At 44.9% G+C, this 20,176-nt stretch overlaps 1 protein-coding gene across 2 annotated transcripts in view; it reads left to right on the plus strand.

The window, feature by feature from the left end:
• The first annotated feature begins 10,749 nt into the window (after positions 1–10,749).
• The window catches only part of LOC121002340 (solute carrier family 22 member 13-like), a 48,095-nt gene continuing 38,668 nt past the window's right edge, over positions 10,750–20,176 (plus strand). For both annotated transcript variants that reach the window (XM_040433780.1, XM_040433781.1), the window contains exon 1: positions 10,750–11,143. In XM_040433780.1, coding sequence (XP_040289714.1) covers positions 10,769–11,143 — 375 coding nt within the window. In that variant the 5' untranslated portion in view covers positions 10,750–10,768. The remainder of the gene's footprint in view (positions 11,144–20,176) is intronic.

Genomic DNA, 20,176 nt, shown 5'->3' on the forward strand with positions numbered 1-20,176 from the left:
AAAAGTTGCTATATGTTTCATTTTAGATGACTTGAAACAATATAAACATTTTGGCGGCGGTCTCTATCCACCGACACTCCTCTTCTGCTGATGCACAAAGCTGCTGCCTTGCTCACCCTCTACGCTTTTTCTGGCCTCCGGTGGTCTTGTGTGTCCCACCGGCATCTCCCTCTCCCTGCACGTCGGTCCTAGTCGCTGGAGTAACTCTGTACCTCCTAACTGAAGGCTTGTGCGTGTATTCCAGCCGGCTCTTTAAGGGCCATTAGCCCCATCTTTATTTCCAGCATATAACTGGCTACATTAGGGTATTTAAGTCACCTTCCTCTGTGGAAGGTGCCTGAGCAATAGGTTCTAGTTCACTAGTTTCCAGTAAAGGTTCTATATTGTTTGCCTGTTCCGTGTACCGACCTCTGCCTGACCTTTGGAATTTGACCCTTTACTGCCTCTCCTGACTCTTGCCTGATATCTGTACTGACCCTGTGCTGTCAACCCTGACCTTAGATTGGTTATCTGACGGTCATACTCTGCCGTACTTGATCTCGTCCTGTCCCTGGGTATGCTTTTGCTCCCCACTTTTTTGATCCCTCTATGCTCCACTGTGCCTCTTCACCCTCATGGTTCAGCAGTCACTTGAACAGAGACTACTCGAAGAGGTAGTGGCCTGTTAGTTCCAAGTGACAGTGGATTCACATCTGCTTTATTATAATAATAATGTTGAGAAAGAATGTATATCTTTACAGCACTGCAATATTGTTCCCACACAAATAGAAGTGTACAGTACCCAGTATTCATAGGTCTTCCATAGGAGCAGCAAGACTGCATGGATGCAGAGTTTAAATGTGTTACTTGGAAAACATCTGGCCTAAACAATTGAATGAAATGCATGTGTGATAATATAGTTAAATAGTTACATAGTATGCATGAAAAAAGACACAAGTCCATCAAGTTCAACCAAGTGATGGGAATTAAGGGAAGGGGGAGGGAAACCAGACTTCTACACATTTACACAAGCATTAATGTTATTTAGTTCTATGGAATCATCTAAGCCTTTTTTTAAACTGTCCACTGTTCCTTGTTCTGGCTGTGACCATGTTCGGAGGTAGACTATTCCACAGATTCACAGTTCTTATTGTGAAGAAGCCTTGTCACCTCTGGAGACTGAACTTTGTCTTCTCCAGTTGGAGGCAGTGCCCCATTATTTTTTTAAGGGAATTTACATGGAACAGCTTTTTACCATACCGTTTAAATGGGACATTTATATATTTATACAAGTTAATTGTGTCTCCCCTTAGTCTTGTCAAGACTAAATTATGTTTTTCTTTTAGTTTATCCTCATAATTAAGACCCTCCATGCTCTTTATCAGAATAGTTGTTCTTCTTTGTACCTTTTCCAGCTCCAGGGCATCCTATCTATGAACTGGCCCACAGAACTGAACTGCTTATTCCAGATGAGGCCATACATAAGCTTTGTAAAGTGGAAGTATGACATCCCTGTCCAGTAAGTTCATAAGTCATTTAATACATGACAATATCCTGCACAGTACTAAATGGCTTGAAGTCATCTGCAGAAATAGAAAGAGTGCTATTAATCATGTTTCTACTCACTTTATCATAAAAACAAATGAGATTAATCTGACAACTTCAGTCCTTAGTAAACCCATGCTGGCTTAGGCTTAAGTGTTGGGCGAGCATGCTCGGCCGAACACTAGTTTGGCTCGAGCATTGCGATGCTCGGCACATCGCGGTGTTCGGCCAAATACCGCGTGTGCTCGAGGGCGATGCTTGAGCCTCCTCCCCGCACGTTTATTGGCTGCTACACAGCCAATAAACGTGCAGATAGGTGCTGCCATTCACTGTAATGCTGTAGCCATGTTGGCTGCTGGCATTACAGTGATTGGCTGGCCGGAATGAGTCATCGGGTGCTATATAGCACCCGATGACACGTGTTCGGCTCAGTATTAGTCGGCTCAGTATTAGTCAGGAGAGCTGGAGAGCAGAAGGGAGAGATAGTATAGGGATTGAAATAGCGATATTTTAGTTTTTATACTTGTTATAGACCCACAAGTCCTTTTAAGGACTATTGTGTGTGGCAGCAATATATATTTTTAGCGCAACCTGCACTAAATTGCTAAAACTTGTTAGAGACCCAAAAGTCCTACTGTACATGTGACATACTTGCAAGCATATATACCATTTAATATGCGCAAGGCGAGCAGTAAGAGACGGGGAAGTGGCCGTGCTGCTGATGGTGCACGCAGAGGCCGTGGCCCTGGGCGCGGTGAAACTGTGCCTGCTGCCAGAGCACAAGAAACACACTCATCCACGATACCTAGCTTCATGTCCCAGTTTGAAGGGCGGCGCAGGACACCACTCTCAAAGTCACATCAGTGCGACCAGGTGGTCGGTTGGATACCAGCAGAAAATACTTCCAGTCGGTTAAGCACCACCCTGTCTTCCACAAAGTCCAGTCTCAGTGGCCAAGAGACTGGTCAACAGAATCCTCACCCTGATACTCCTTCCACCCTCTATGGAGAGTCTTGGAAAACAAGTGATCCCACACTCAGATATTCCAAGGAGCTGTTTTCATCGCCATTCCTTAATTTGGGCCTCCCGCCAAGCCCACTTGAAGAGGGACATGAGGAGATCTTGTGCCCTGATTCCCAAACACTGGAGCATCCACATTCAGAAGAAGATGATGATGGGGAACGGCAATTAGTGTTTCATGAGGTGGATGATGATGATGAGACACAGTTGCCAATAAGTCACCTCTAATTAGTTTTAAGAGGTTCATGATGAGGATGAGACAGTTGTCAATAACTGAGGTTCTTGTTAGGTCAACAAGTCAGGAGGAGGACCAGAGTGAGGAAGTGGAAGAGGAGGTGCTGGACGATGAAGTCACTGACCCAACCTGGGAAAGTGGCAAGCCGAGCGAGGACAGCAGTACAAAGGGGGAGGGATCTGCAGCACCGCAACAGGCTGGAAGAGGCAGTGTGGTGGCAAAAGGCGGGCCAAGGGGTAGGTGTTCCGCAGTCTGGCACTTTTTTGAGGAAAGTGCGAACAAAAAAAGAATTGTCATTTGCAACCTGTGCCGTACCAAAATGAGCACTGTGAACACTAGCAACCTCACAACCACCAGCATGATCCGCCACATGGCATCAAAGCACCCTAATAGGTGGGCCTGGGTCCGCAATTAGTGTCTGCATGTCACACCACTGTCTCCTCTTCCCCTGTGTTACGTGCTGGCCAATCCCCTGTCCAACACGCAGGCCTGGATGCCTCTCATCCTGCACCTGGACCTTCGCAAGCACCATCAGCTAGCACATCCACTTCTGTGTCCCAGAGCAGCATACAGATGTCTATACCCCAGGCCTTTGAATGAAAGCGCAAATACTCAGCCACCCACCCACAGACCATAGCACTAAATGCACACCTTTCCAAATTGCTGGCCCTGGAAATGTTGCAATTTAAGCTTGTGCACACTGAGGCTTTCTGCAGCCTGATGGCGGCGGCTTTCCCTCGTTACTAAGTCCCCAGCCGCCAATATTTTTCGTGTTGTGCAGTCCCAGCCTTACACCAGCATGTGTCCCGTAACATCACCCGTGCCCTGACTAATGCAGTAATTGCATAAAAAATAGAAAAAGAGCAGCGTAAGTGGGGATGGTCAAAGTGGAAAGGAAGGTGGCTGATAGGGCCAATGGTAAGGGGGGAGGGGGAAGAGGAAGAAGAAGAGGAGATGTGAATGTGGACAAAGGGATAGTGGGAACAGAAGGTGGGTGGGGAAGGGGAAAGTAGGGCGCCAAGGTCTACCAACAAGAAATGGACCAAGAGGATGTGCAGATGGGTGAGTCTGCTCACACTGAGTGGAACTGGTGTCGAAGTCGGCCTGAATCGCATTTTGCAATGGCAGTAGGCAGGGGCGTACATAGAAATCACTGGGCCCCAATGCAAGCATCTGAATTGGGCAACCTAACCCCGCCCACTACCCACCCCTGGCCCGTCCCACCTCCTGTCCTGGCTCCTCCCATGCCACACCCCCATTAAAGAATCCCTAATGCCCCCCAAAATGCCCGGGGGGAAGGAGTAGGAGAGCACACTGTCCACTATGAGCCCCCCAAACCCTTAATGCCCCCCAAAATGCTCAGGACAGTGTGCTTTCCTTCTACTCCTCTCCCCCCTGGGCATTTTGGGGTAATGGGGGCATTAGCGGGGCTCATAGAGGATTCAGGGGGGGGGGATCATACAGGACAGAGTAGGAGGAAAGCAGACTGTCCTCTATGAGCCCCCCAAACCCTTAATGCCCCCCAAAATGCCCAGGACAGTGTGCTTTCCTTCTACTCCTCTCCCCCCTGGGCATTTTGGGGTAATGGGGGCATAAGGGGGGCTCATAGAGGATTCAGGGGGGGGGGGGTCATACAGGACAGAGTAGGAGGAAAGCAGACTGTCCTCTATGAGCCCCCAAACCCTTAATGCCCCCCAAAATGCTCAGGACAGTGTGCTTTCCTTCTACTCCTTCACCCCCTGGCATTTTGGGGGGCATTAGGAGTTGAGGGGCTCATAGAGAACTCGGGGGGGGGGGGGGGGGGGGGGAAGGCTCATAGAGTCGGGGGGGGGGGAAGGCTCATAGAGGACAGTGTGCTTTCCTCCTCCTCCCCCCCTGGACATTTTGGCGTAATGGGGGCATTAGCGGGGCTCATAGAGGATTCAGGGGGGGGGGGGGGCGGCTCATACAGGACAGAGTAGGAGGAAAGCAGACTGTCCTCTATAGGCACCCCCTCCCTATGAGTTCTCTTGCTGCCTGGGCCGGCAATGCTGCAGCCTGCATTAATCTATCTATCTATCCCTGGGGACCCTTCCCAATATAACAAACCACCGGCACCAACCGTGTCCGGTCAGGAGCGGGCAAGCAGTCCTTCAGTCTTGTGCTGGGAAGGGATCGATGCAGGGTGCAGGGTGCAGGCTGCCTACTTCACTCGAGTCGTGGCTCAACTCAGGTCAGACAGACTCAGAGAATGAATGTGTAATGACACTGGCCAATCAGCAGCTGCCTCTTTGTGCTGCTGACTTGCGCTGATTGGCCAGTGTCTGTGAAAACTAGAACACACCTGCAGGCTGGCCGGGCGGGAGAATCAAATTCAAGCAGTGAGGCAGCATGAGCAGGTTAATACAAGGGGAGGGCGCCGGGCGCCGATCAAAGGCAAGTGCCGCGGGCCCGCGCTGTGCCTGCGCCGCCCACAGTGTGTGTTTGTACTAGTACTGCCTGGCTAAAATAAATAGAGCTGGCGGGGCCTTCCGTGCGCCCCGGGCCCCATAGCAACGGCGTGGTCTGCCTATATTGGCGGTACGCTACTGGCAGTAGGTATACAAGAAAAAATAAACGAGTGGAGTGCCAAAGTATAGAGAAATAGGTAAAGAAAAGAGTGGCTTTGGGTTCTAGGAGGCTAAAATGCTATACCACAGCTCATCCAGGTAGAAAGTACACATGGAGAGATGTCAAGGCTAAATCAATGTGGATGTGGATGTGATGTAAGGCATGATGCATGAAAGATATATAAAAATATATAAAAAGAATAAATAAAAAGAATTAGCACACAATTTGTAGTTGTCATTTTCAGTATAGAACAACTGTTAGGGTCTTCATTGAAATAAAATATACACAAACTCGTGTCTTACTCACGTTACCAGGGAGGGTGGTGCATGATAAGATCAAAACACTTGACACCAAACACTTGACCGCCGTGGTCGCCTGTAGAATGATAGTCCCTTCGTCGTCCTATTGATAGATGACCCAGAGGACTTCTCAAGTGACACGAGGTGACTTTTTATTAAGAAATAGCTCAACACGTTTCGTGGCTGTCATAAACCCCTTCCTCAGGAGAAAAACATAGTGCACATACATTTACAGTGTTTTATACATACCCAACACATAGAAACCATTGAGTCCACGTGGTGGGAGGCTCACTTCCGGTCACATGACCCGGAACCGGAAGTGCGCTCCACCTTCGGAATATTGATATACTTAAATTAAATAAAAATACATCTGGGGGTTAATGGGAGGATTAAATGTAGTCCGGTATAAACAGATAGGAGTACAATGTAATGAAAATAGATAATTTGTACAGCCGGGACTTTAAGGAGCGCTTTAAATATGTACTTCCGGTCACCTGATGCCGGAAGCTGGAAGTGCGTTCCACCGGTGGAACGCACCTCAGACGAGGTGATGTTGGGTCCGACCGAGTTCCGGTCACGTGATGCTCAAAACCGGAAGTGCGTTCCAACAGTGGGATGCACCCAGGACGGAAAAGCGTCGGGGCCAATCAGGAGGGCCCCAGGTTTTACAATGTAATCCATGTGCTCCACAAGCGGAGCGGACCACGGCCAAAATACTGTAGTACTGGAGTCATTTAAAGAGCCAGACTGACACTGTATCAAGAGTAATGATAAAGAATAAATGATGAATGAAATCATTAGATAAAAGATTGAATAAAAATATACACAAATATATGCCCCACACTCAAACCGGGCCACACATGATGGACATATGAAGAAGTATGTATATATTAGAATATATTAGAATTTATATATTAGAATTATTTAGATAAAAACACACAATAGGATCATATAAATGTCAAATATAATATCAAATATAGAGGTGGGACGAATCCAATTTTTTTCGAATCCGAATCCGAAAAGGTTCTCAAATCTCTCAAATCTTTCGAATCTCGAATCCTACGAATCCTGTAGATAAGAATTGTGTGAATGGTGTAAGAAACAAAGTGATCCAAACTCAATATTCTTTTAATATGAAAAAATAAAGAGTCCTTACTTTTTTAACAAAGTATTCAGATTTTGATTCGAAAAAAATTGGAAATACAGGGTAATACAGCGCCACATACCTCTTACATCCAGTGACGTCTCCTTTGATGTAGATGTTCCTTCCCTCTTCCTCATCTTCTCCTTTCAGACTTTCAGAACAGACCACCAGTTTTCAGCCATTTTTGTATAGATGTACACTGGCTAGAACAGCTAACAGAGTCTAAGTCTCATATTTTTTCAGTCAGTAGCTATACAGCTCTAATAGCTGTGTGGGTAAGTGCGTTGCCTCTGATACAGAAGGTTGTGGGTTTGAGTCCCAGCAGACACCCATCTCTCTCTCCTGCTGCAGCACAGGCAAGGCATCTGTATCGCTGTCCTGAGGACGGCAATACAGATGACTATGCCTGGGATTCGTCGGATTCGAATTTTGAAAATGAAGTCAGGATTCGAGTCCACGAAACCTTCGAATCCAGCAAGATTCGACGGATTCGTCGTCCCATCTCTAATCAAATATAAAAACTTAATATGCCAATAAATATGATATAGAAATACACATATAGATTGTAATTTAGCTAATATAGTGCTATAATCTTTTTTTTTTGTCAAATTTTTTTTGCCTCTTCTAAACTTCAGTTTTGGAAAATATGGCCACTATTAAAAAAATTACTATAGCACTATATTAGCTAAATTACAGTCTATATGTGCATTTTAAGAATATTCGTAATATTGCTCTAACTTCGTCTTTTAGAATATTACGAATATTCTAAAAGACGAAGTTAAAGTAATAGAGCGAATAAAATCGTTATTTAGAATATTCGTCTTTTTTTCCCCCAATGTGTACTATTATTCCACTTTGGCATACTGCTCCCCGACAAGCGTCCCCGTAACCATGGGAACGCCTGTGGGTTAGAATATACCATCGGATCTGAGTTTTCACGATCTCAGGGAAAACTCAGATCCGATGGAATTTTCTAACCCACAGGCGTTCCCATGGTGACGGGGACGCTTGTCGGGGAGGAGTATGCGAACAACTGTACAGATAGGAAAAAAATAATGCCAAAATTCTAAATAACGAATATATTCACTATATTGCTATGTATTCGTTTTTTAGAATAATGGTCATTTTATTTTCCATATGAAAACATGATTCCCCCCTGCTTAAGTTGCTTGTGGGCCAATGGCTTATTGACCCACAAGAAAGAAGTAGGGAGGAATCATGTTTTCAGATGTTAAAAAATGACGAATATTCAATATAACGAATATATAGCACTATATTCGAAATATTCACGAATTTCCGAAGTTATGATATTCGCGATTCGAATATTCGAGCTCAACACTAGTAATAATTCTTCTTATAATATGACAGTACATGAAATACCCCCGCTTAGTGCCCGCAGTTGAGCTAAAGTCCCCATAATGTATGCCAGTATAAAAAAAACCTATATAGTGCCCCAGTAAATGCCCTCATAGTGCTCCTCTCCCCCTTCCCTATAGTGTCCCCCATAATATGCCAGTAAAAAAAGCCCACTTCATAATGCCCCCAGCAGATGCCCCTATAGTGCTCCTCTCCCCCATAATGTGCCAGTAAAAAATGTCCCTTCTTAGTGCCACCAGATGCCCAAATAGTGCTCCACTCCCCCATAGTGCCCCCAAATAATGCCCCATGGTGCCGCTCTCCCCTATAGTGCCCCCATAATGTGCCAATAAAAAAAGCCCCTTTAGAGCCCCCAGATGCCCCCCATACTGCTCCTCTCCCTCATGGTGCCCCCCATAATGTGCCAGTAAGAAATGCCCCCATAGTGCCCACCCCAAAATGGGCAAGAAATAAATGCCCCCAGAGTGCCACCCCAATGGGGCTGAAAGAAATGCCAGATGCTCCCATAGTGCCAGCTCCACCCCCAAAAAAACAAAACACTAATACTTACCTTTATCAGCAGTGATGCGATGCAGGCCTCTTCCGGCCTGTGTCCCTGCTGTGTGCTGCCCGGCTCAGGCGGCGCGATGATAATGGCGTCATAGCGCCGCCTGAGCCGGCGCAGTGGCCACAGTCCCTCCCCTCCTCCGCCCCTCTCTCCTCTCATTGATGGCAGTGGCACAGGGGGAGGGAGAGACTCCGTCTTCACTGTGCTGCTGAGGGAACATGGCGCGCGCTGAGAGCAGCACGTGCCATGTTCTGTGATAGCGCAGTAGCGCAGCCTAGTATCAGTAAAAGGCAAATCCCGGTATCGAAACGATACCAGTACAAAAGTATTGATTGGGCATCGCTAATTCGATACCCAGTGCAACCCTATGCTGGCTATCATCTATGATGTTACAGTCACATACTCTTGTATATAGTCACTTAAGCTTTACTGGCCTATAATTACTTGAGAAGGACTTTTTGAATATGGGCACCACATTTGCTTTGTGCCAATTGCTTGGCACTATGCCAGTCACCAGAGAATCATGAATAGGGGCACTGAAATAACTGAACTGAATTCTTTAAGAACTCTTAGGGTGAATCCTTCTGGACCTGGAACCTTGTTCACAGTAACCTTATTTATCTTAGCTTGGACCATGTCTACAGTTAGCCAATTTAGTAAATTACCGGATGTATTACAGTCTTGGCACCACCTACTTCAGCTCCTTTCTCTTTTTTTTTTATATATACAGAGATTAAAAAAAATATTTAGTAGCTTTTCCTTTTCCTGATCCTCAGCGTCCATCTCCCCATTACAATTATTTAAGGGACCTAATGTATCTGCTCTGACCTACCAGTCCACACCCTTACTCCAGCATGGCTATTTCCTCTAGCCTGTGGTGATCTTAGGTGTTACTGCTGGGATCATTACTGGGGAATAAAATCAGGTCTCAGATTGTCAGTCAGTGTCAGAAAGCCTGGGAAGATAGCTGACCTGCTAGCCGGCAGAGCCTGATTCCCCCTGTGTGAACTGCGCTGTATTGGTGAGACCTGTGTATTAATCAGAGCCCAGATGGGCAATAGTTTATTTGGATTTTTTCTTCTTGTTATGTGCTGCGACTTCAGCCAAGTGACTGTTAACTTGAATGCCATGAATTGTGCTGCACTGAGGAGCAAATAAAGTGCCATTTGGACTTTTAACCCCCGGAGTCTGAGAGTTTATCGACCCCACCGCAAGTACGTACATGATCCCTTACATTATTTAAATAACTTTGTTCGGATTTGCTTTGCTCTCTTTGGGCACTTGTTTTTTTTTATTATTGCAGATTTTATTTATGTTTTTTGACAGAATTTATTAAGCCCTTCGTAAATTTCAATGGCTATAGCATGGGGCAGCATTGATGCCTTGCAGTCCTTGGTTCAAATCCAACCAAGGAAACATCTTCATGGATTTGTATGTTTTTCCTGTGTGTGCATGGGTTTCCTCTCACTGATATGAAATTTTGATTATGATTGATGATAACATTTGCAAAGTGCTGCAGATTATGATGGTGCTATATGAGTAAGGGCTCATTCAGGCGACTATCTTTTTTTGCGGTCTGCAAATTGCGGATTCGCAAAACAGGGATACTGGTCATGTGCGTTCCACATTTTGCAGAACGGCCAGCCCTATGATAGAAATGCCTATTCTTGTCCACAGTTGTGGGGCCATGGAACAGAAGTACGCATGCGGAGAGCACACAGTGTGCTTTCCGCATTTTTTGTGGCCCTATTGAAATGATAACGACACAAATATTCGGTCATCTGAATGAGCCCTAAGTAAAATAAATAAAACATAAATATGGAAAATTAACTCTTAGATGTACCTATGCATAGGAAGATCATATACAATTTAAATGATCTATAGACTGTAATGATACAATCTGTACAGGTAAACACAATACATGTAATATAAATATGAGACTTTGCCTCTGTACAGGTGTCTCTTGGACAGAGGTTAAACATTAATTTCTATCTGCTTGTTTTGTGTTTTTCATTACTTTGAATGAAGTGACAATGACGGACTTTGGAGAAATCCTAAAACATGTTGGAGAATTTGGTCGCTTTCAGAAATGTTTGGTCTTTATGTTGTGTTTCCTTAGTTTCTTTAATGCCTTCCACATGTTTGGGCAGGTGTTTATGGGAATCTCTGTGCCTCACCACTGCAATACCAACTGGATCTTGGAGAAAAGTCCAAATCTAACTGAGGACTACCAGCTGAATTTAACCATCCCACACAATGAACGTAGAGGCTACGAGCAATGCCTCATGTACACTCCAGTGGATTGGGATATTGAATCCATTGAGAGGAATGGACTAAACAGCACGGAGGAATGCCGGAATGGATGGGTGTACGACACGTCACAGCAAAAGTCAACGCTGGTCACTGAGGTCTGTAAATATTTCATTAATTGATAGATTTAAATGCTGAATTGCATGTAATCAATAAACCATGTTGGTATAATGCCAAACGTAGTATTTAGAAGGCATGATGCACATACAGATAACCTTTGTCACTCTGTTAGTTGTGGCTGAACAGTAACTTCGGAGTGCTGAGCAACATCACATACATATTAATACCATTTGTCTTAACATAAAGCCAAGATATACATTAGTACAAATTCAGGGAATGATGATTTCAATTTGATAAAATTAAATGAAATGTTGAAGATGCTTTTACTGTTTAATATGTTGATCACAAATTGTGTTTAAATGGAGAATGTGAAAGTATACATGTGGCAGACATGTTATCCATTCCCTACATGTGAAGAGTGTTGCTTCTGCAGCATGCACATACGGTAAGTGCAAGAATTGGAGAGTGTCATAAATGTAATCTGCTTAGTGTGAACTTATCATAAGGGCTCATGCACATGACTGTTGGATGTGTTGCGGCAAAACACTGATACTGCGCCATGTGCATTCTGCATTTGGCAAAACTGAACGGCTAGCCCCTAAAAGAACAGTCCTATCCTTGTCCGTAATGTGGATAATAATAGGATAGGTTCTATTTTTTTTTGGAACAGCCAGGCGGACACGGAATGCACATGCAGTCATTTCCATTTTTTGCGGTCCCATTGAAATGAATGGTTTCGCATACAGGCAGCAAAGAAAATGGAATGGACATGGAGAAAAATTAGGTTTGTGTGCATAAACCCTAACACAGCATTCAGCCAGTGGACTTCATTTACTGCCAAGCCCATGTGACAGCTATGAGTAGAGATGAGCGAATTTCTTAAAAGTTCAATTCGGCTAATTCGCAGAATTTCACCAAAAAAAGCACTTCATGACAGATTTCTTTGTCACGAAGCACATTTTTTTGTAAGTAGCAGGTGCAATGACAGGGAGCTGCGATAGCACCGCCCCCGTCACTGTACCCCTCAGATGCCTCGTTCATACATGATCGCGGCATCTGAGTGTAAAATTGACAATGAAAAAAATTAAATCAAACTTAGCACCTCAATTTGCTCGCGACGGTCCGGCCTCCGCCATCTTGCTTAAAGATTTTGGCAACAGCATGAAGAGCTACAATAATGGCCCCAGAACAGACTGTGGAGGGTGGCAACAGCATGAAAAGTTACAATAGTGGCCCTGTAACAGAGTGGTGAGAGTGGCAACAGCATGAAAAGTCATAATAGTGGCTCCAGAACAGACTGGTTAGGGTGGCAACAGAATGAAGCGTTACAATGGTGGCCACGGAACAGAGTGGGGAGAGGAGCGCAACAGCAGTGGCAGTAAAAGCACAAGAGAGTGGACGATGGCAGTAGAGGCAGTGGGCATGTGGCATCAGGCGGGTGGCAGCATCAGAATAATGGCAGCAGCACGTGGGCAGAATATGGACCATTTCTCACAATGTTTTCCAGTGTGGCAGCACACCGCAGTCAGATCATTACTGCCAGAATGATCTAGTCTTTTGCATCACAGACAAAAGGCTTAAGTTCCTTCTGATGGAGCTGGTGCTGCTCCTGCCCCCCCTCCTCTCTAGCAGTCATGGCAGTGGAGCGTGAGCTCAGAGGGTCCCCCCAGTTAAACCTTCGTCAGGATGGGCGATGGCACATGTAGGCAGCAACCAACCAACTACAAAGGATGTCTCGATAGTAGTTGATTTTTCATCCCTCTCAGAAAGTGTAAAAAAGGCCCCCATTTTGGACCGGTAGCAAGGGTCTAATATTGTGGAGAGCCAGTAGTAATTCCTCTGCCAAATGGTGATAATGCGGCTGTCACTCCGCAAGAAACTCAGCATGCATCTGACCATTTGCACAAGGGAATCGGAGGGACTCCCTGCTTTCATCTCCACTTTATACTGCTACGGTCTGGTGGGGTCATCTGCTTCGTCTTCGTCGTCGCCCTGTAGCTCCTCCTGCTCCTCTCCTGTCACTTGGGCAGATAAACCACCTAGTTCTGTATAGAATTCCTGGGCATTTATGTCCTCCTCCTCATCCTTCTTCTTTGCCAGTTCAGCCTCCACAGGTGGCTGCTAGATATAGGCGCCACATCTTCTATCCCCTTGTCAGTCAGATTTATCAGCATCCCCTCCAGGACGAGAAGGAATGGAATGACATCATTCACCCTGTAGTCCTGGCGACTGACAAATAAAGTGGCCTCCTCAAAGGGCCTGACCAAACAGCAGGTATAAGCATGAGCTGCCACGTCAAAGTTATATCGGGGAGTAGTCCTGTCCGTCATCAAGTAATCAGTCATAGGCTTCCTCTGCGCATACACTTGGTCCAACATGTGGAGCATGGAGTTTCAATGTGTGGAAACGTCACATATAAGGCAATGTAGGGGAACTCCACTCTGCCTTTGCAGGTCAAGGAGAACAGTTTTGCATGGTAAAAGTGGCTGAAGTACATGCACAGCTTCCTTGACATTTTCAAGACATCTTGCAGTTGGGTGGAAGACTTGAGGAACCGAGTGAGAAGCAAATGAAAGATGTGTGCCATGCAGGGCACATGGGTCAGTTCTCCCTGATGCAACCAAGACAGAATGTTCTTCTCGTTATCAGTGACCATGGTTCCTATCTCCATTTGGCGAGAAGACAGCCAATATTCAATATTTCGGTTGATGACATGGAGCTGTTCCTCCCCACAGTGACTCTGTTCGCCCAGGCTGACCAGATGCAGAACCGTGTGACAACTGTTGTGCCTTTTCATAGGTTATAACATTTATATCAAAATATCCTAATTATAGTGGATTTGATATATAATAGGCCATATTGTGTTATATTCACCATTGTGTATGTATTTTAAAGTAGACCAAAAGAGTTATTCTTGTCTCCCTGGATCCGATGAAAGCTGTAATGGCACCGGACGGGGTTAAAAGCAGAGTGTACTTGGCTTGCATGCTGACCTGCATTCCCTGGACTTTATGTGGCTGTCATGGCCCATAAACAGGTAGGAACAAGAGTTAGGGACCACTCAAATGAGACGACCTTGACGCGGTGAGTGGCTTATTACGCTTTGGCCAAAATGTACACCAATGTCTCATCCAGCATGGAGGGCAGAGTGCTGGATGTAGTGTGCGATCACATTTGCATTTTCCGTTTGTATATGTATTTCGCCATAGTGATCTGCACCTACAGGCAGGTTGTGCGGGCTCAACCCCCCACATTTTTTCTTTGTAGCATATATTGGAGGCGTGGCGATCTCCTTTGAGTCAAGCACACCTGACCAGTCAATCTGTCCTGGAGGCTGGTTTTAAAGTCAGTATAAAACTGAGTCTGCTTATAAAGAACCTACCATTAGCCATTTGGCTCCAGGAGAAGTATATGGTGGGCTCAGCATGCATGTTGGTACTTGCATCCCTGGATCCGATGAAAGCTGTAATGGCACCGGACGGGGTTAAAAGCAGAGTGTACTTGGCTTGCATGCTGACCTGCATTCCCTGGACTTTATGTGGCTGTCATGGCCCATAAACAGGTAGGAACAAGAGTTAGGGACCACTCAAATGAGACGACCTTGACGCGGTGAGTGGCTTATTACGCTTTGGCCAAAATGTACACCAATGTCTCATCCAGCATGGAGGGCAGAGTGCTGGATGTAGTGTGCGATCACATTTGCATTTTCCGTTTGTATATGTATTTTGCCATAGTGATATGCACCTACAGGCAGGTTGTGCGGGCTCAACCCCCCACATTTTTTCTTTGTAGCATATATTGGAGGCGTGGCGATCTCCTTTGAGTCAAGCACACCTGACCAGTCAATCTGTCCTGGAGGCTGGTTTTAAAGTCAGTATAAAACTGAGTCTGCTTATAAAGAACCTACCATTAGCCATTTGGCTCCAGGAGAAGTATATGGTGGGCTCAGCATGCATGTTGGTACTTGCATCCCTGGATCCGATGAAAGCTGTAATGGCACCGGACGGGGTTAAAAGCAGAGTGTACTTGGCTTGCATGCTGACCTGCATTCCCTGGACTTTATGTGGCTGTCATGGCCCATAAACAGGTAGGAACAAGAGTTAGGGACCACTCAAATGAGACGACCTTGACGCGGTGAGTGGCTTATTACGCTTTGGCCAAAATGTACACCAATGTCTCATCCAGCATGGAGGGCAGAGTGCTGGATGTAGTGTGCGATCACATTTGCATTTTCCGTTTGTATATGTATTTCGCCATAGTGATCTGCACCTACAGGCAGGTTGTGCGGGCTCAACCCCCCACATTTTTTCTTTGTAGCATATATTGGAGGCGTGGCGATCTCCTTTGAGTCAAGCACACCTGACCAGTCAATCTGTCCTGGAGGCTGGTTTTAAAGTCAGTATAAAACTGAGTCTGCTTATAAAGAACCTACCATTAGCCATTTGGCTCCAGGAGAAGTATATGGTGGGCTCAGCATGCATGTTGGTACTTGCATCCCTGGATCCGATGAAAGCTGTAATGGCACCGGACGGGGTTAAAAGCAGAGTGTACTTGGCTTGCATGCTGACCTGCATTCCCTGGACTTTATGTGGCTGTCATGGCCCATAAACAGGTAGGAACAAGAGTTAGGGACCACTCAAATGAGACGACCTTGACGCGGTGAGTGGCTTATTACGCTTTGGCCAAAATGTACACCAATGTCTCATCCAGCATGGAGGGCAGAGTGCTGGATGTAGTGTGCGATCACATTTGCATTTTCCGTTTGTATATGTATTTTGCCATAGTGATATGCACCTACAGGCAGGTTGTGCGGGCTCAACCCCCCACATTTTTTCTTTGTAGCATATATTGGAGGCGTGGCGATCTCCTTTGAGTCAAGCACACCTGACCAGTCAATCTGTCCTGGAGGCTGGTTTTAAAGTCAGTATAAAACTGAGTCTGCTTATAAAGAACCTACCATTAGCCATTTGGCTCCAGGAGAAGTATATGGTGGGCTCAGCATGCATGTTGGTACTTGCATCCCTGGATCCGATGAAAGCTGTAATGGCACCGGACGGGGTTAAAAGCAGAGTGTACTTGGCTTGCATGCTGACCTGCATTCCCTGGACTTTATGTGGCTGTCATGGCCCATAAACAGGTAGGAACAAGAGTTAGGGACCACTCAAATGAGACGACCTTGACGCGGTGAGTGGCTTATTACGCTTTGGCCAAAATGTACACCAATGTCTCATCCAGCATGGAGGGCAGAGTGCTGGATGTAGTGTGTGATCACATTTGCATTTTCCGTTTATAATTAAATTAACGATGATCTCTTTTTGAGGTATTTTATATGTCCACCTCTAGGATGAATTCCCCTTGAAATTTTTCCGTTGATCCTTTCTTTTATATAAAGCATTTGCTTTATATCCTCGACACAACGCCATGGTATGCTGGAGGATACCTCTGATCTTTGCCGACAGTGGAGGCTGAGGACAAAGTGACGGATGAGGAGCAAAGAAGGACATTGGCACAGATTACTACACAGAGGCGGCATTGCCATCACCGGGCCAAGTTGCTGGTGTGCTATAAATGACAAATATTGTCCTTGACCATAGTTACAGATCCACAAGTCAGCCCTGGCATGAACTGCACCAAATGCTGACAGGCCCACTGGACTTGTGCTCAACATACGTGTGAAGGGCTGTTACTGATTTTTTAGAGAAGAAAAGAGGGCTTGGGACTCTCCACCTTGGCTGTACACAAGTCATCAGCTCTCTGAAAGGTGTAGACTTAATGACATGGAATGGGAATCGCCTCGTTGATCGATTGCTGGTGAAACACATAATGAAGAATAGTAGGAGGAGCATCAAAAGCAATAGACGAAGCAAAAGAACGACTGCTTCCTTCTGCTAAGGTTGAGGAGCACTGACTGCTAGAGAAGGGGTGCACGGCGCTGGGAGATGCAGCGGTTGCTGTGTCAGGCTGTACCGCTACATTATCACAGTTTTTCCAGGCCACTTTATGGTGATCTCAATGTGTTGTTGCAGGACTGTGGTGCTGACATTTCCCTCCTGACTGCTCTTTACGTTCTGACCACATATCCTGCATACCACCATGCTAACGTCCTCCAGCAACTTGATAAAAAATTACCACATTGTCGAGTATGGCACTTTACCGCCACCACTTCGTGCTGACTTCCTGCTGCTCCGCTAGTTGTTTCCTGACAGGTAGGCTGCTGAGTAGCAGATGGTCTACCCCGGGCATGTTTGGCTCCATATCTCCCACTGCTTCCAACCTTCTGGTTCATGGGCATGCTGCCACCCTGCTGCTGTCTCATGGGCCTGCTGCCACCCTCACCCCCTGATGATGATGCCCCCTCTTCACCCTGCTCTCACGTGTGATCAGCTACATTATCATCCACTACTGTCTGCTCTTCACTTCCTTTATGTCACTGTCCGCTCGCAACACGTGCTCCCACCCGACTGGCATCATCGCTAGTTGCATGCCTAAAGGAGGATACAGCAGATCTCTCCTCTATGTCTGTGCTGACCTGTTGCTGCTGACTGTCCTTACTAACGTCATCCTCACTGAAAAGCAGAGCCAGCAGCAATACATTACTTCCCTAGCAGAAGAAGCAGCAAAAGAAAGAGGCAGTTGCAGTATAGGTGAGGGCACAGAGGTTGATCCTGGGCCATGCCATGGCCAATTGTAGTGTCAGAGGAACCAAATGATTCCTGGCAGTGTGTGTCTGACATCACTTGAGATGATGTTGAAGAGCAAGTCAACTATTCCAGTACAGCTGGATTGTTGGTCAAAACATGGCCGCTGGATGATAGCTAACTGCTACCACCAACCCTTCTTTTATTGCTACTTGTGCCAGCTACAGGAATATTTTTGCCTCTTCCCATTCCTTTTGAGGGCCCTGGCAACTGTCTGATGGCCATAGTGTACAGTCACTGAATCAGTAAATATGAATGGTGCAGCAGTTGAACTAGATAAATGCGCCTATATATATTTGACCTTCTGTTGACACTGAATAGGATGATGCCCAGTAAGTCTATGTATAACAGAACATATTACGTAGCTGCCATTTTAGGAAATAAAATAATTCGTTACCACGAAGCATAAGGAAATTTGGATTTGTGCTGTATCTATTTTTTCCTGAAATTCTGATCGAATTCTACTTAGCTAACTTCGATTCACTCAACACTAATGGGCATCCCAAAACACCGAACCTCCACTAGTCTAGTCCTATGTTTTTGGATGTCCTTTTGATAAGACAGTACTGTTGCAACATCAGTTTGGCCCTGGAATATGCAGATGAAATAATACCTTTGGGGTAACCTTTTTCCCTAAGGCCTCTTTCAAACAAACAATACGGATTGTGTCAGGATGCGTTCAGTGAAACTTGAACCATTTCGCAAGCAAGTTCAGTCAGCTTTGTCTGCATTTACGTTCAGTTTTTTCTGCACGGCTGCAATCAGTTTTGATGTGTGAATAAAAACTGAAGGTTTACAAACATCTCCTAGCAACCATCATTAAAAAACGCATTGCATCCGAGTAACATCCAGATACAATGCGTTTTTCACTGAAGCCCCATTCACTATGTGACCAGGGCTGCGTGAAAAACGTTGAATATAGAACATGCTGCGATTCTCATGCAACGCATAAATGATGCGTGAAAAACAACTCTCATGTGCACAGACCCATTGAAATTATATATATTGGATAGAACCAGCACTCAAAACAATAGGAATTCACGTGGGACTGAAATAAAAGTGTTTAAGAATTTATTAAACAGTATACCTTGTGTACACTAGGTTAAAATATATATAAAAGGCATAAATAAAACATATCAATAAAAGCATATATTTAAAAAAAAAGAAAAGGAGGCATATATCAAAAATTCATTGCCCATATAGTTCACTATGTCACAAAAGGCTGTATCCGTATATCTTCCCCGTTGGGTACGACTCATTGAATCACAGCCGTCTGTGGCAGAGCGAACCAGGACCAACCATATAACTGTATTCCAGATATAGTTAAATGCATACAAATTTCATATATTGTTGGGTGCATACAGATTACATATAATATTATAGAATGCCACCGTGTAGGACGCAAGATATAGATTATTCGGATGTGATCCGTAGTTGCACTTCATACGGTATATAGATTGTCCATCCGCTATAGTTGTCTCAAAGGTCTGAGTACACTATGTGTTGCAGTTCAACTGTTCAGCAAGTCTATTATGTCCGCACTTGTGTCACCTTTTGCTCAACGATACGATGCAACTCCACTAATTTAAATTGTATATTTACTCACTGTGTCCCATGTAGGCTCACTGCATTGATTCCGCGGGAGGATTACTGCCATGGCGTCCCACGCTTCAACCTTTCTCCGCTATAGGTGTGTTAGTTCCGGTTTTGCCGGGATCTCGTCTCAAATCTCGCGAGAGACCTGCATCGAATATTTTGCTTTCGTGAGTCCTACACCGATTGTTGTCTTACGTGAGTAAAGTGAGGAGTTTCCACGTCTTTTTTATAGATGAATTTTTCGTCTTTCAGTACATGGCCATGCACCGCCGAGATGGTTGTCTCACAGGTATTACGCCCAGACGCGTTTCGAGATATCTTATCTCTTCCTCAGTGGGTAACCTATGAACTGTGGTGTCTAGTTTTTTATATTCTCCTCTTAATTGGTTAATTAATTTCACCTGTTCCGAGGATTATATTGTGAAATATAGACCTTACTCTCCGTTGATCTTTTCCTTTGCCATGCGACTTTTTGTCACATTGTATTACTTTTTTCATCAACATCGTCATTAAGTTTTAATCTTGCGATTTATTTATAACAATATCACATGTCTCTGCATATATATATTCATTACATATGAACAAATTGTATAGATGTATAAAAAATATATAAATATATAAAAGAGTCATTTCATTATTAAACTTTAAAATACTCTAAAGACAGTGCTGCCGAATAAATGTAGGAAATGCTTCTATTTATAATATATTTTTATCAGTATTTCCTATTTATATTTTATATTTTGCTCGAATTTTTCGAACACTTATACAAATATTTTT

This window comes from Bufo bufo, chromosome 5 (assembly GCF_905171765.1).
Source record: "Bufo bufo chromosome 5, aBufBuf1.1, whole genome shotgun sequence".
NCBI classification, from domain to species: Eukaryota; Metazoa; Chordata; class Amphibia; order Anura; family Bufonidae; genus Bufo; species Bufo bufo.